This window comes from Dendrobates tinctorius, unplaced genomic scaffold (genome assembly GCF_039654945.1).
Source record: "Dendrobates tinctorius isolate UK_male_01 unplaced genomic scaffold, ASM3965494v1 ptg000054l, whole genome shotgun sequence".
Classification (NCBI taxonomy): domain Eukaryota; kingdom Metazoa; phylum Chordata; class Amphibia; order Anura; family Dendrobatidae; genus Dendrobates; species Dendrobates tinctorius.
Genome location: NW_027361722.1, coordinates 14,007,366 through 14,023,865, shown reverse-complemented (window position 1 = coordinate 14,023,865; position 16,500 = coordinate 14,007,366). Strand labels below are relative to the sequence as shown.

Below are 16,500 nucleotides of genomic sequence, written 5' to 3'. Positions count from 1 at the left end.
TCAGTATCACCCAACATCAGAGCTGCACCAAAGAGAAGCAGTTCCAGCTGTCACATTAAGGGTGAGTCACCGTAATTGTTTGACTAAATATACCTGGGTAATTTTCAAGGTGATCATTTTTGTGTGGCCCTCGAATGATGGTAGAAATTTCCAAATGGCCCCCGGCTGGAAAAACATTCCCCACCCCTGGTATAGAGGAAGACAGTCACGGGTGGGCGACATCGGAGGAGGAGGTATGTGGATTTAGTTTTAGGACCATTTTTTACACTAATAAAATGTAGTTGACCATCCCTTTAACACCTCAATGTAAATATTCAAAAATCTGATTAATAGGGCAGGAAGAGCTGAGGTTTAGGGTGTATCGAGTACTGTCGGCCTTCGTGCTCATACACCGTCCTCCATTAGTGAGTCCGCCTTCAGTCTCTTAGTAATCGCCCCGTGTCCTTCTACATCTCGACCTGCAGAATTAATCAGATTTTTCCAAAATTAAAGGGATTGTCCCTAGTAGAAGGCAGCTCCTGTCTGTGTTTTACATAGATGTGGGTCCTCAACTCGGGACCACCCTCTAGGGGTGAGAAAAAGAAAAGCGGCTCTGGCCTACCGTACGATCACTGACGATCATTTACTTGGCCAGCCTGATCAGGTGAGCGCTGGTCTGAACCACTTTAATTATAGGGTGAAGAATCACTTTTTAGGCAACACTGTATTAGTAAAATAAACTTTGAGCGAGACTGCGGGTTTACAGCAGTACAGAGTATTTCAGGAGACTGGATGTCATTTTTAAACAAAAATGTAAAACTTTATTTAAAAAGCACAAATCATTCAGCACTCTTATGTAAGCAAGCGTTATTAGAGTAGGACGGAGGATACTTAAATGGTGCACCAAAAGTCCCAGCAAGCCCTAGATGTTACATGTCTGAGTGTTTAGAACATAACATCACTAGTCATGGTAATTATAACCCCCTCTCTGATCTGTGCCCACTGGTAATTTGTAGGAAAGTGGCACTTAAAGGGGTAGAAAAAAAAAAACATTTTCAGAGTCCCCGACATTCAGTTGATTTAGGTACACGGTTTCCCCAGTGATCAAATAGAATTGGCAGCAGCAAGAGTTCGATCTTCCTGCAGCGCACCTTGAGCGCACCCGCAGGACAAATGATGCATTACACAGTGCTCATTAAAGACAGAGACAGCATGGGTCCTCCAGTGTGAGAGATGTTATTTGTGTTTCCCCTTTAATCAACTCAAAATGAAAAGTTTGAAAGTTTATTAGAAAGTTTGCAATCTCACGTCGTCGTCCCTTCCAAGATCTCTGCTTCCAGTCAGTGAATGGAAACACTCATTCATATACCCTTACCGACACGGATCCATTGGGACACACTGCTGTCAGAGCAGGGCAAGGCTAGGATGAGATTTTAGCCTCCGCTTGCCATCAGTGAAAGAAACGTTTCTTAATACATTCAAAGTTCTTGAAAGGATTATTAAAGTCTCTTAGAAAGTCGTAGAAGTTTCCTTTCATGCGACAATAAAACTTTATCTAAAACCAGAGCGCTCCTTTAAGATTAGATTTATGCAGAGCGGATAACAAACAGAGAAGAGGCACATCGGCATCAGATCGAGAGTCTCCGCCCCCGAGGAGCCGGATCCACAAGATCAGACCTTTAGGATAAAAAAAAAAAAAAAAAAGATATGATGATGATGAATGTAAGTCTGTACTCACGGAGTCCAACACAATCCCTGCACCATCTGACAGCTGTTTCTTCCACTGAGCGGCTGTCAGGGAGCAGTCATTTCTCCTAGTGTACAGAGCGCCTGACAGGGGCAGTCATGCCTCCTAGTGTACAGTACAGAGCAGCTATCAGTCATTCCGCTTAGTGTACAGAGCAGCTGTCAGTTATTCCGCTTAGTGTACAGAGCGGCTGTCGGGGAGCAGTCATTCCTCCTAGTGTACAGAGCGGCTGTCGGGGAGCAGTCATTCCTCCTAGTGTACAGAGCGGCTGTCGGGGAGCAGTCATTCCTCCTAGTGTACAGAGCAGCTGTCGGGGAGCAGTCATTCCTCCTAGTGTACAGAGCGGCTGTCGGGGAGCAGTCATTCCTCCTAGTGTACAGAGCGGCTGTCGGGGAGCAGTCATTCCTCCTAGTGTACAGAGCGGCTGTCGGGGAGCAGTCATTCCTCCTAGTGTACAGAGCGGCTGTCGGGGAGCAGTCATTCCTCCTAGTGTACAGAGCGGCTGTCGGGGAGCAGTCATTCCTCCTAGTGTACAGAGCGGCTGTCGGAGAGCAGTCATTCCTCCTAGTGTACAGAGCGGCTGTCGGGGAGCAGTCATTCCTCCTAGTGTACAGAGCGGCTGTCGGGGAGCAGTCATTCCTCCTAGTGTACAGAGCGGCTGTCGGGGAGCAGTCATTCCTCCTAGTGTACAGAGCGGCTGTCGGGGAGCAGTCATTCCTCCTAGTGTACAGAGCGGCTGTCGGGGAGCAGTCATTCCTCCTAGTGTACAGAGCGGCTGTCGGGGAGCAGTCATTCCTCCTAGTGTACAGAGCGGCTGTCGGGGAGCAGTCATTCCTCCTAGTGTACAGAGCGGCTGTCGGGGGCAGTCATTCCTCCTAGTGTACAGAGCGGCTGTCGGGGAGCAGTCATTCCTCCTAGTGTACAGAGCGGCTGTCGGGGAGCAGTCATTCCTCCTAGTGTACAGAGCGGCTGTCGGGGAGCAGTCATTCCTCCTAGTGTACAGAGCGGCTGTCGGGGGGCAGTCATTCCTCCTAGTGTACAGAGCGGCTGTCGGGGGGCCAGTCATTCCTCCTAGTGTACAGAGCGGCTGTCGGGGAGCAGTCATTCCTCCTAGTGTACAGAGCGGCTGTCGGGGAGCAGTCATTCCTCCTAGTGTACAGAGCGGCTGTCGGGGAGCAGTCATTCCTCCTAGTGTACAGAGCGGCTGTCGGGGAGCAGTCATTCCTCCTAGTGTACAGAGCGGCTGTCGGGGAGCAGTCATTCCTCCTAGTGTACAGAGCGGCTGTCGGGGAGCAGTCATTCCTCCTAGTGTACAGAGCGGCTGTCGGGGAGCAGTCATTCCTCCTAGTGTACAGAGCGGCTGTCGGGGGCAGTCATTCCCCCCCAGTATTAGGACACAGACTGTCAGCTTATCGGCAGGCTTTGTATATAGTATATACTGGCCAGCTGCTATATGCGATACTCACTAAGGTTTGGCTTGGTAATATTCCTCCGGAGTGACAGTTTTGATTCCTCCAAAGAAATCGAGAACCCAAATGTTTGTGATGTTGAGTTTGGCAAAAAACCAGTCGTGGTCGCGTGGCCAGATCGCCATCTCCGGGTGGCGGCTGAACAATGCTGTCTTCGCCTTGTCGGTCTCGGCGGCGGCCACCTGGGTGTAAATCATGGGTCATATATACACTACATGCATCATGTATGTGGGGCACACCAGGGCCTCGGGGTCCTCACCTCCTGGATGCTGCCGGACATTATGACGTGAGCGCACAGCGGACTCTGGGGGTCGAAGTGCTCCTGCCGGCAATATGGGGTCTGCGCCAGAGACATGGTCAGGGAGGCGTTAGGATTCACCTGATATGGAAGAGAAGAGGAAACTGAGATTAGGGACGTCCTCCCGACCGTAGGTACTGCCATCTGACGGAGTACCAGTGCCTTAATGAGCTGTCCACATAAAGCAAAGCTGCAATGTAAGGCTCAGTTCACGCGTGGCGTTTTTTTCGCGTTTCCGCGGTGGTTTTAACCGCGCGATTTTGCAGCGAAAAATAAGCATCCCATGCATTCCTATGGGATTCCGCAATGCTGTGCTAATGCTGCGGTATTGTTCCGCTTACTTCCCGCATGTGGCTGTGCACACCATGTGAAAAGTAAGCAGAACATTTGCGGATGGTACCCACGGTCCGGAGGAGAGGAGACTGTCTTCCTCGCTGTGGGTACCATATCCCTGTAAAAAGTTAGAATTTAAAATAAAAAATGGTGTTATTCTTACCTTCCGACGTCCCGCGCAGCCTTCCCGCCTCTCTCCACGCTCCCGTTCCCAGTAAGCCTTTGCGAAAATGCCCGCGATGGCGTCCGTTCTCGCGAATTACCGCGAAATGTCGCGATCCCGCGAGAACGTATGTCATCATGGGCATTTTTTAAATTATTTTTTACATTTTATCTTTTACCACTGATGCTGCATAGGCGGCCTCAGTAGTAAAAAGTTGGTCACACTTCTCAAACACTGTTTGACGAGTGTGACCAACCTGTCAATCAGTTCTCCAAGCGATGCTCCAGATCGCTTGGAAAACGCTAGCAATTCTGCTAGCTAATTACGCTTGCAAAATGCTAGTTTTTCCGCGGGAATTTAAAATGCGATTTTCCCGCGGAACGGAATTCTCGCGATAATTTCAACGAGAGTTCCGCTACGTGTGAACTTAGCCTAAAGCATGAGGGTGGAACTAAGCAGTATCATGAAACACAGCAATACATAGGAACAAGCAAAGCTGCAGTGTAAAGCAAGAGTGTGGAAATAAGCAGCAGATTGCACTAATAAGAAGCAGGGCTGCAATATAAAGCATAAGGGCGGAACTACGGAGACATGGCAAGAAATAAAGAGCCGAGTCACATGGCGCGTTACATAAGGTCTCAGTCATGTGACCCGGTGATTCTATAGGCTCCGTATACAGGACCTTTGCCTCGGTCTCAGACACAAGCGGCTCCGGTCACGAGCCAGGAACATTGCAAAGCCGCAGATTCTGCAGAGTCATCTGCTGAGTCACCGAGAGCAAAACACAGAAAAGAGGAAACTGCAAAAAGAGCCGATTCAGCGAGCGAGGGCATCAGTACTAGTGAGGGCGAGCGAGGGAATCAGTACTAGTGAGGGTGAGCGAGGGCATCAGTACTACCGTAGTGAGGGTGAGCGAGGGCATCAGTACTAGTGAGGGTGAGCGAGGGCATCAGTACTAGTGAGGGTGAGCGAGGGCATCAGTACTAGCGAGGGTGAGCGAGGGCATCAGTACTAGCGAGGGTGACGAGGGCATCAGTACTAGCGAGGGCGAGCGAGGGCATCAGTACTAGCGAGGGCGAGCGAGGGCATCAGTACTAGTGAGGGTGAGCGAGAGCATCAGTACTAGTGAGGGTGAGCGAGAGCATCAGTACTAGTGAGGGTGAGCGAGAGCATCAGTAAGGACGGAGTCACACTAGCGAGAAATACGGACGAGTGCAATGCGAGAAAATAAAAAATCGCATAGCACTCAGACCAATGTTAATCTATGGGGCAGCTTCCATCATGCGATTTTTTTCTCGGCCGTGTTAGGGTGTGTGCACACGTTGCGGATTCTGCTGCCGTGTACAGGACCCTTTTAGTCTATGGGAAATGAAATCCGCAGTGCACATGTTGTGGAATTTTCAGCGCGGATTTGCTGCGGATTCAAATCCACAGCATGTCAATTCTTTGTGCGGATTCCGCTGCGGTTTAGCACCTGCTCCATGACAGGTGTCAGACCTCAGGGGAAAACTGCACGCAAATCCCAGATAAACTGCGCTCACGTGAGCGTGACGTCATCTCCAGCCCTTCTCGCAAAGCATTACTGGGGCCGGAAGATGCCGGGCGCGTGGTGAGAGGCAGGACAGAGTCCGGGGGCCATCGGGAGGTGAGTATATAACTATTTTTTATTTTAACAGAGACTCTAGAATACCCGATGCGATAGAATCGGGCCACCATCTAGTGTATTATACTCCAGTTACACCCGGAGCTGCTGTCACTGTTCTGCTGTTACCTAATGTATTGTACTCCAGCTACACCCAGAGCTGCAGTCACTGTTCTGCTGTTACCTAATATACTCCTGTTACACTCAGAGCTGCAGTCACTGTTCTGCTCTTACCTAATGTACTCCTGTTACACCCAGATCTGCAGTCACTGTTCTGCTCTTACCTAATGTATTGTATATGTATACCAGCAATGGGAGGGGGACCATGCATACCAGCAATGGGGGGGGGCGGGGTGAGGGGGACCATGCATACCAGCAATGGGAGGGGGACCATGCATACCAGCAATGGGAGGGGGACCATGCATACCAGCAATGGGAGGGGGACCATGCATACCAGCAATGGGGGCGGGGTGAGGGGGACCATGCATACCAGTAATGGGGGGGGTGAGGGGGACCATGCATACCAGTAATGGGGGGGGTGAGGGGGACCATGCATACCAGCAATGGGGGGGGGGACCATGCATACCAGCAATGGGGGGGGGGACCATGCATACCAGCAATGGGGGGGGGGACCATGCATACCAGCAATGGGGGGGGGGACCATGCATACCAGCAATGGGAGGGGGACCATGCATACCAGCAATGGGAGGGGGACCATGCATACCAGCAATGGGAGGGGGACCATGCATACCAGCAATGGGAGGGGGACCATGCATACCAGCAATGGGAGGGGGACCATGCATACCAGCAATGGGAGGGGGACCATGCATACCAGCAATGGGAGGGGGACCATGCATACCAGCAATGGGAGGGGGACCATGCATACCAGCAATGGGAGGGGGACCATGCATACCAGCAACGGAGGGGGGTGGTTGGACCATGCATACCAGCAATGGGGGGGGGGGTGAGGGGGACCATGCATACCAGCAATGGGAGGGGGACCATGCATACCAGCAATGGGAGGGGGACCATGCATACCAGCAATGGGAGGGGGACCATGCATACCAGCAATGGGAGGGGGACCATGCATACCAGCAATGGGAGGGGGACCATGCATACCAGCAATGGGAGGGGGACCATGCATACCAGCAATGGGAGGGGGACCATGCATACCAGCAATGGGAGGGGGACCATGCATACCAGGATAGGGGGGTGAGGGGGACCATGCATACCAGGAAAGGGGGGTGAGGGGGACCATGCATACCAGGAAAGGGGGGTGAGGATACCATGCATACCAGGAAAGGGGGGTGAGGGGGGACCATGCATACCAGGATAGGGGGGTGAGGGGGGACCATGCATACCAGGATAGGGGGGTGAGGGGGGACCATGCATACCAGGATAGGGGGGTGAGGGGGGACCATGCATACCAGGATAGGGGGGTGAGGGGGACCATGCATACCAGGATAGGGGGGGTGAGGGGAACCATGCATACCAGGATAGGGGGGTGAGGGGGACCATGCATACCAGGATAGGGGGGTGAGGGGGACCATGCATACCAGGATAGGGGGGTGAGGGGGACCATGCATAACAGGATAGGGGGGTGAGGGGGACCATGCATACCAGGAAAGGGGGGTGAGGATACCATGCATACCAGGAAAGGGGGGTGAGCGGACCATGCATACCAGGATAGGGGGGTGAGAGGACCATGCATACCAGGATAGGGGGGCGAGGGGGGACCATGCATACCAGGATAGGGGGGTGAGGGGGGACCATGCATACCAGGAAAGGGGGGTGCATTATAGCATTATTATTAAAACTTAATAAATACACTACATACATATTCTAGAATACCCGATGCGTTAGAATCGGGCCACCATCTAGTATATTATATATATTTATATTTCATAGAGTTCTACATAGCAGAATAGCCGCTAATTCAATTGCCGGCTTCTGTAAAATCAATACAAAACCCGACATGAAGTGACGCACGGTGACATACAGTAAAGCATTTCATTAAGTTTTTTATATGTCTGTGACTAATAATTAGATGAGGGTATGTGTATAAAATTTGGGACATGTAGGTGTTAAATTAACGGGTTAGGCTACCTTCAGACTTGCGTACTGAGGCGCAGGGCCGCTGCTAAGCTCCGCCCCCAACTGCGCCTCCTCCAGTCAGCTCCTCCTCTGGGCGCATGACGCTGCATGCAACCGGCGTACCCTATATTTAGAGTTCGGAACGCTGGCCGTGTGCTGGTCTGTTTCTGCCAGCAAAAGTGGTTTTATAACATTTTCTTTTCATAGCAGTATAGCGGAGCGGGGCGGCAGTATAGTGGTGGGGGCAGTATAGCACAGGGGCGGCAGTATAGTGGGGGCAGCAGTATAGCGGGGGCAGTATAGTGGGGGCGGCAGTATAGCACAGGGGTGGCAGTATAGTGGGGGCAGTATAGCACAGGGGCGGCAGTATAGTGGGGGCAGTATAGTGGGGGCGGCAGTATAGCACAGGGGTGGCAGTATAGTGGGGGCAGTATAGCACAGGGGCGGCAGTATAGTGGGGGCAGTATAGCACAGGGGCGGCAGTATAGTGGGGCAGTATAGCACAGGGGCGGCAGTATAGTGGGGGCAGTATAGCACAGGGGCGGCAGTATAGTGGGGGGGCAGTATAGCAGGGGGTAGTATAGTGGGGGGGGCAGCAGTGTAGTGAGGGGGGCAGTATTGTGGGGCGGCAGTATAGCAGGGGGTAGTATAGTGGGGGCGGCAGTATAGTGGGGGCAGTATAGCGGGGGCGGCAGTATAGTGGGGGCAGTATAGCGGGGGTCGGCAGTATAGTGGGGGGCAGTATAGCAGGGGGTAGTATAGTGGGGGGGCAGTATAGTGGGGGGGCGGCAGTATAGTGGGGGCAGTATAGCGGGGGGTAGTATAGTGGGGGGGGCAATATAGCAGGGGGTGGTATAGTGGGGGGGCGGCAGTATAGTGGGGGGCAGTATAGCAGGGGGTAGTATAATGGGGGCAGTATAGCAGGGGGGCGGCAGTATAGTGGGGGCAGTATAGCAGGGGGTAGTATAGTGGGGGGGCAGTATAGCAGGGGGTAGTAGTATAGTGGGGCAGTATAGCAGGGGGGCGGCAGTATAGCACAGGGGCAGTATAGCGGGGGGGCAGTATAGTGGGGGGGGCAGTATAGCACAGGGGTAGTATAGCGGGGGGCGGCAGTATAGTGGGTGCAGTATTGCGGGGGGGCGGCAGTATAGCAGGGGGTAGTATAGTGGGGGGGCAGTATAGCAGGGGGTAGTAGTATAGTGGGGCAGTATAGCAGGGGGGGGCGGCAGTATAGAACAGGGGCAGTATAGCAGGGGGGCGGCAGTATAGTGGGGGGTAGTATAGTGGGGGCAGTATAGCGCGGGGGGCAGTATAGCGCAGGGGCGGCAGTATAGTGGGGGCAGTATAGCGGGGATGGCAGTATAGCAGGGGGTAGTATAGCGCGGGGGCGGCAGTATAGTGGGGGCAGTATAGCAGGGGGGTGGCAGTATAGTGGGGGGGCAGTATAGCAGGGGGTAGTAGTATAGTGGGGCAGTATAGCAGGGGGGGCGGCAGTATAGCACAAGGGCAGTATAGCAGGGGGGCGGCAGTATAGTGGGGGGTAGTATAGTGGGGGCAGTATAGCGCGGGGGGGCAGTATAGTGGGGGCAGTATAGTGGGGGGTAGTATAGTGGGGCGGCAGTATAGCGGGGGGCAGTAGTATAGTGGGGGCAGTATAGCAGGGGGTAGTATAGTGGGGGGGTGGCAGTATAGCGGTGGGTAGTATAGTGGGGGGCGGTAGTATAGTGGGGGGGCGGTAGTATAGCGGGGCGTGGCAGTATAGCGGAGGGCGGCAGTATAGCAGGGGCAGTATAGTGGGGGGGCGGTAGTATAGCGGGGCTGCAGTATAGAGGGGGGGGGGGGTGGCAGTATAGCACAGGGGCAGTATAGCACCGGGGCAGTATAGCAGGGGGTAGTATAGTGGGGGGGCGGCAGTATAGTGGGGGGGGTGGTAGTATAGTGGGGGGGTGGTAGTATAGTGGGGGGGTGGTAGTATAGCACAGGGGCAGTATAGCGGGGGGTGGCAGTATAGCACAGGGGCAGTATAGCGGGGGGCGGCAGTATAGCAGGGGGTAGTATAGTGGGGGGGCGGCAGTATAGTGGGGGGGCGGTAGTATAGCGGGGGGTGGCAGTATAGCACAGGGGCAGTATAGCGGGGGGTGGCAGTATAGCACAGGGGCAGTATAGCGGGGCGGCAGTATAGCACAGGGGCAGTATAGCGGGGGGCGGCAGTATAGCAGGGGGTAGTATAGTGGGGGGGTGGTAGTATAGCGGGGCTGCAGTATAGCACAGGGGCAGTATAGCGGGGGGCGGCAGTATAGCACAGGGGCAGTATAGCGGGGGGCGGCAGTATAGCACAGGGGCAGTATAGTGGGGGGGCGGCAGTATAGTGGGGGGGCTGCAGTATAGCGGGGCTGCAGTATAGCACAGGGGCAGTATAGCGGGGGCGGCAGTATAGCAGGGGGCAGTATAGTGGGGGGCGGTATAGCAGGGGGTAGTATAGCGGGGGGTGGCAGTATAGCACAGGGGCAGTATAGCGGGGGCGGCAGTATAGCACAGGGGCAGTATAGCGGGGGGCGGCAGTATAGCACAGGGGCAGTATAGCGGGGGGCGGCAGTATAGCACAGGGGCAGTATAGGGGGGGCGGCAGTATAGTGGGGGGGCGGTAGTATAGCGGGGCTGCAGTATAGCGGGGGGTGGCAGTATAGCACAGGGGCAGTACAGCGGGGGGCGGCAGTATAGCACAGGGGCAGTACAGCGGGGGGCGGCAGTATAGCACAGGGGCAGTACAGCGGGGGGCGGCAGTATAGCAGGGGGTAGTATAGTGGGGGGGCGGCAGTATAGTGGGGGGGGCGGTAGTATAGCGGGGCTGCAGTATAGCGGGGGGCGGCAGTATAGCACAGGGGCAGTATAGCGGGGGCGGCAGTATAGCAGGGGGCAGTATAGTGGGGGGGCGGTATAGCACAGGGGCAGTATAGCGGGGGGTAGTATAGTGGGGGGCAGTATAGTGGGGGGGCGGTATAGCAGGTGGTAGTATAGCGGGGGGTGGCAGTATAGCACAGGGGCAGTATAGCGGGGGGCGGCAATATAGCACAGGGGCAGTATAGCGGGGGCGGCAGTATAGCAGGGGGTAGTATAGCAGGGGGCAGTATAGTGGGGGGGCGGTATAGCAGGTGGTAGTATAGCGGGGGGTGGCAGTATAGCACAGGGGCAGTATAGCGGGGGGCGGCAGTATAGCACAGGGGCAGTATAGCGGGGCTGCAGTATAGCGGGGGGTGGCAGTAAAGCACAGGGGCAGTATAGCGGGGGGTGGCAGTATAGCACAGGGGCAGTATAGCGGGGGGTGGCAGTATAGCACAGGGGCAGTATAGCGGGGGCGGCAGTATAGCACAGGGGCAGTATAGCGGGGGCGGCAGTATAGCACAGGGGCAGTATAGCGGGGGGCGGCAGTATAGCAGGGGGCAGTATAGTGGGGGGGGCGGTATAGCAGGGGGGTAGTATAGTGGGGGCAGGCAGTATAGTGGGGGGGGGGCGGTATAGCAGTATAAGTAGAGGCCCGGCTCGGCGCCTGCAGTGTGAGATAAGCGGCGCCGTCCGTCAGTGATAACACGGGGGGGGGGGGATTTCACGATCGTCTGAGTGGTATAACCGGGGATGCCGCCTCCCGCTCGTCCGCATTATCACATGTTCCGGATTATCGGACTGCACTCCGCTGTCACCAGTGATTTAACCCCTTGATGACCCGGCCCCCCGGCCGCCGCCGCCGCCGCTCACCTTCAGGTCCTGCACGGAGATCTCCATGGTGGTGAGGTAGAAGTACAGCACGCCGCCGCTCTGGCCCCGGGGACCGTCGCTCACGGAGAACACATTGACGAAGGGCTGACCCCGCACCGGCTCGTGGCTGGAGATCGTGGCCAGAGCGCCCCAGTCACACTCGTGCGCCACATACCGGGCGACCCGGGCAGTCTCATTGCGAGGGGGGATCGCAGCTGCCCCCAGTGATACGACCAAGAAGAAGACCACAGAAACCCCCCAGGACACGATCACACCGGCCCGGCTCATCCTGCCTCACCGACAACAAAGCCAGGACTGGAGGAGGCCCCGCCCCTACAGACAGCAGGAGAAGCACCCGCCCCAGGGGAGGAGCTCGGGAACATCCGACCAATAGGAGAAGGGAATAGTGCACGTTCGCCAATCACAACAGCCAGTAGGCGTGGTGACAATGAGAACGTAAACAACAAATTAGAGGAGGAGTTATTTATTTATCATCCAATAGAAAGACAAGACCTTACCTCATGACTAATCAAAATCACAGGCCTCTGTGACCGCCACTCACAGCATAGCGCTGTACTCCTCGTAGTGGCGATTGTGTGTACTGCAGCTCATCCCCTTCAGTAAGAGCCAAGCTGCAGTACCTAGAGCGGCCGCTGCACAGTGTATGGCGCTGTGCTGTCACAGTCCCCCTATAATCAGTGCACAGGGCAGAGGACCAGATTGTCCATTTTTAGTAACTTTTTTTTTATCCTAACGTTAAAAAACATTTTTTTTTCTATCAGGTTTATTTTTTTTATTTTTACCTTTTGTCTTTTCCAGGCTTACTGTTTTCCTGCACGTTCAACTTTGATTTTGGCCTGTGCTCAAATCAGCTCAGATAAATGCCCCTTCCAAAGGAGCTCACTGATGGATCCTCAGTTAACTCATTCTGCAGCCAATCAATAGATAACGCCGAGGTTACAGAAGGCAAAAGGTGCAACGTTTTTAATCAAACCCAATTGCAAAAAAGGATTTTTTTTTAATCCAAAACATATGTATTTGGGTCAGAAAATAAATCCCTTTAACCCCTTCACTCCTAAGCAATTTTCCATTTTTTTGTTTTTTGCTCCCCTTCCATCCACCTCCCCAGGTCAGGGCTTGTTTGTTCGGGCTGAGTTGTGTTTTTGAACGACACCATTCATTCTGCCCCATTCCTAAATTCCTAAATGCTTTTTTTTGGGGGGGGGGGGCTTCTTTACAAAGTTCACTACATGGTAAACCCGACCTGACGATACGATTCTCCAGGTCACTGCGAGATCACATACACCTAACGTGTATAGAAAGAATTCAGAAATGTGTCCACAACATATTGGCGCCATTTTCCCGAGACCCATAGCGTCTCCATTTTTTAGTGATTTGGGGCCGGTGACTTTTTGCGCTCTGAGCTGATGTTTTTATTGATGCCATTTTAGTGAACAGTTTTGCTCAAAAGTTTACACACCCCATTTCTTAATACCGTGTATTACTCTCTCTAACATCACTGACAGCTTGAAGTCTTTTGTGGTAGTTGTGGATGAGGTTCTTTATTTTCTCAGATGGTAAAGCTGCCCACTCTTCTTGGCCAAAAGCCTCCAGTTCCTGTAAATTCCTGGGCTGTCTAGCATGAACTGTGCACTTGAGATCTCCCCAGAGTGGCTCAATGATACTGAGGTCAGGAGACTGAGATGGCCACTCCAGGACCTTCACTTTGTTCTGCTATAGCCAATGACAGGTTGACTTGGTCTTGTGTTTTGGATCGCTGTCATGTTGGAACATCCAAGTACACCCCATACGCAGCTTCTGGGCTGATGATTGCAAATTTGCCTCCAGTATTTGCTGATATCGTGCTGCATTCATCTTTCCTTCAACTGTGACCAAGTTTCCTGTGTCTTTGTAGCTCACACATCCATAAAACATCAGCGATCCACCTCCGTGCTTTACTGTAGGAATGGTGTTCCTTTCATCATAGGCCTTCTTGACCTTTCTCCAAATGTAACGTTTATGGTTGTGGCCAGAAAGTTCAATTTTGGTCTCATCACTCCAAATTACCTTGTTCCAGGAGTTTTGAGGCTTGTCTCTGTGCTGTTTTGCGTATTGTAGGTGAGATACTTTGTGGCATTTGCACAGTAATGACTTTCCTCTGACGACTCGACCATGCAGCCCATTTTTCCTCAAGTGCCTCCTTATTGTGCATCTTGAAACAGCCACACTGCTCATTTTCAGAGACTCCAGGATTTCAGCTGATGTTATTTGTGGGTTTTTCTTTGCATCTGGAACAATTTTCCTGGCATTTGTCACAGGTCACAGGTGAGGATGTTTCCTTTAGGAGCCATTCACACCCATTTGTGTCAACTTCTGTGCATGTTATCAGACCAAAATCACCGGGGGATGTGAACTTTTGAGCACAACTGTAGATACGATGTTTTGATCGCCCATTATTGCATTTTATTGCAATGTTGAATCGACCAAAAAAAACCCCATAATTCTGGTGTTTGTTTGTTTTTTCTTGTTACGCCGTTTACCGATTCGATTAATTTACTTTATATCTTGATAGATTGGACGATCCTGAACGCGGCGACACCAAATATGTTGGGTTTTTGTTGTTTTATTTTTAGTGGGGAAAAAGAGGGGGCGATTTGAACTTTTGTGTTTTTTTTTTTTTTAAATATTTTTGAAAACTTTTTTTTTTCACTTTTGACTTTATTTAATAGTGCCCTTAGGGGACTCTTAACGCTGCGATCGTCCAATCCCCTGTGCTTTCCATTGCAGGGCGTCAGCCATGGGCCGGCATTCACAGGAGGCTCGTATTGACAGGCACGGGGGTCATCAGCGGACCCCAGACAACCCACCTGCATCCCACAGTCATGTGACAGGGGCGCCGATGGGCAGGACTTCTGATGCGCGTCCGGCTGGAGCGCGAGTGCAGACACGCCGCGGTTCTCAAATTCAGTCAGGAAAATAAACGTGAGAGTGATGTCTGAAATCTCAGAGTTTTCGCTGATTCTGTAAAAAGCAACTTTTAATTTGCATAAAACAACTGTGTAGCTGCAAAAATGCAGAGTGTGAATGGAGCCTGAAAAGCAGCTTTTAATTTGCAGTGAAAAAAAAAAAATGCTGCAAAAGCGCAACATGTGAATACAGCCTTAGGGTATGTGCGCATGTTAAATATTTGCTGCAGACAGGGGGAAAAAATGCAGCAAAAATGCGACGTGTGAACATACCCTTATGCTCTCCTCTCCACCGCGGATCCAGAGCCGGAGAGAAGTGTAAAATAAGGCTACGGTCACACTATCAGTATTTGTTCAGTATTTTTTCTCAGCATTTGTAAGCCAAAACCAGGTGAGGAACAATTAGAGGACAAGGTATAATAGAAACAAGTGCACCAATTCTGCATGTTTGATCCTCTCCGGGTTTTGGCTTACAAATACTGATGTGAAATACTGACTAAATACTGATAGTGTGGCCGTAGCCTAAGGAGAAGAAAAGTCACAAAGTGATCAGAAATAGGAATAAAAAAGGTCTCTGGACTTGATCTCTGCAAGAAACGTCTAACGGTGCATTCAGATGTCCATTTTTTGCAGCCTCTAATGCTGCAGATGGAGGACCCCGGGGCCCGTCTCTGAGGGGTCAGGCACTGTGTCACGAGACGCTTAGTCCTCCGAGGTCCTGCCATAGGAGGGTGAAACAGATGAACCCTACAGGGTGGAGATAGCGCCCGGTCCACCAGGGTTGGGGATCAAATGTGTTCACATATCAGAGTCTCGCTGAGATCCCCTTTGATCTGTTTGAGAGAGCTGTCAGTTGACAATGGTGTGCCTGTCACCGCCATGCCCTGCCTGCCCTCTTGTTACAGGGAGGGCTCAGGATGGGAGACATTATTACAGGAAGGGGCTCAGAATTGGGACATTATTACTGGAAGGGGCTCAGAATTGGGACATTATTACTGGAAGGGGCTCAGAATTGGGACATTATTACTGGAAGGGGCTCAGAATGGGGACATAATTATTGGAAAGTGCTCAGGATAGGGGACAATATTACAGGAAGGGGCTCAGGATGGAAGACTTTCTAGGTTAAAATAGTGGTAAAGTCTTCACAGTATTGATCTGATAAACCATCGGGGCCCAGAATTGTAGTTGTGACCCATTTAGTAAAGCTTTTATGCATTCTATGAAATGGCCACAAGGTGGTGCCTGAATCCTGTGTAAGAAATCTGCATGTGGCATTGCACAGTGCTTCGTGCAAATTGTCTCTTTCAGGGAGGAAGAGGACTAGGACTCTAGCGCCACCTACTGGAAGTAGTGATCCTAAAAGTCAAAGTCGACCCTTTGATGAGCCTTGTCACATGACTTAGGATAAAAGCCAAACCAGAATCTCGATTTGCAGACACAGTGTTTCGGGGTACTGCCCCTCGTCAGTGCAAAGTGTGAGATCTGGTTTGGCTGTGTGAGAGGCGTCTGGGAAATATGCAAATTGTCTCTTCAGAGAGAAAGAGGACTAGAACTCACCCGATTGGTTTCTCTGCTTCAAAGTTCAGAAAAACATGTAGAATTAAAACTGTATCGAAAACCATGTGGAGAATTATTATTCATTATTCATGTATGTGTTTTGTTTGCTGTTTTTCACAGATACAGCAGGTATCCATCACAGTCTGTGGGTCTTTTCTGTGTTTTTCTGTGGATTGTGTGGCCATGCAAAAAAGCAAAACAAAATCTGAGATTTGTCTGTTTGTTTTTTAATCAGCGTCACAGATGAAAATCACCCGTACAAGCCTATAGCCAGTGACGCAACTGGAGTTCCTTGGGCCACAGTGTAAACTTTGGACCTGCCCCACCCCACCTCCATGTTGGTCAGATGTATGGGCCTATGTAACATTCTAGATCTTATAAAGACATACATGTCCTGTAATAACATCCCCCATCCTGGGCGTTTCCTGTAATAATGTCTCTCATCCTGGCCCCTTCCTGTAATAATGTCCCTCATCCTGGGCCCATCCTTTAACAATGT

The 16,500-nt window shown here is 52.0% G+C and overlaps 1 protein-coding gene across 2 annotated transcripts; it reads right to left on the bottom strand.

Annotated features, from left to right (window-relative positions):
• Positions 1-774: 774 nt before the first annotated feature.
• On the bottom strand, positions 775-11,806 carry CREG1 (cellular repressor of E1A stimulated genes 1). 2 transcript variants are annotated; one of them, XM_073577113.1, is made up of 4 exons: positions 11,479-11,804; positions 3,455-3,574; positions 3,193-3,377; positions 775-1,656 (listed from the first exon to the last, which is right to left on the bottom strand). In XM_073577113.1, coding segments are annotated over exons 1-4 (594 nt in total). In that variant the 5' UTR covers positions 11,767-11,804; the 3' UTR covers positions 775-1,655. The 2 variants fall into 2 exon arrangements, with proteins under 2 accessions (XP_073433214.1, XP_073433215.1); XM_073577114.1 differs by lacking the exon at positions 775-1,656 and having other exon boundaries at positions 3,192-3,377; positions 11,479-11,806.
• Positions 11,807-16,500: the final 4,694 nt, after the last annotated feature.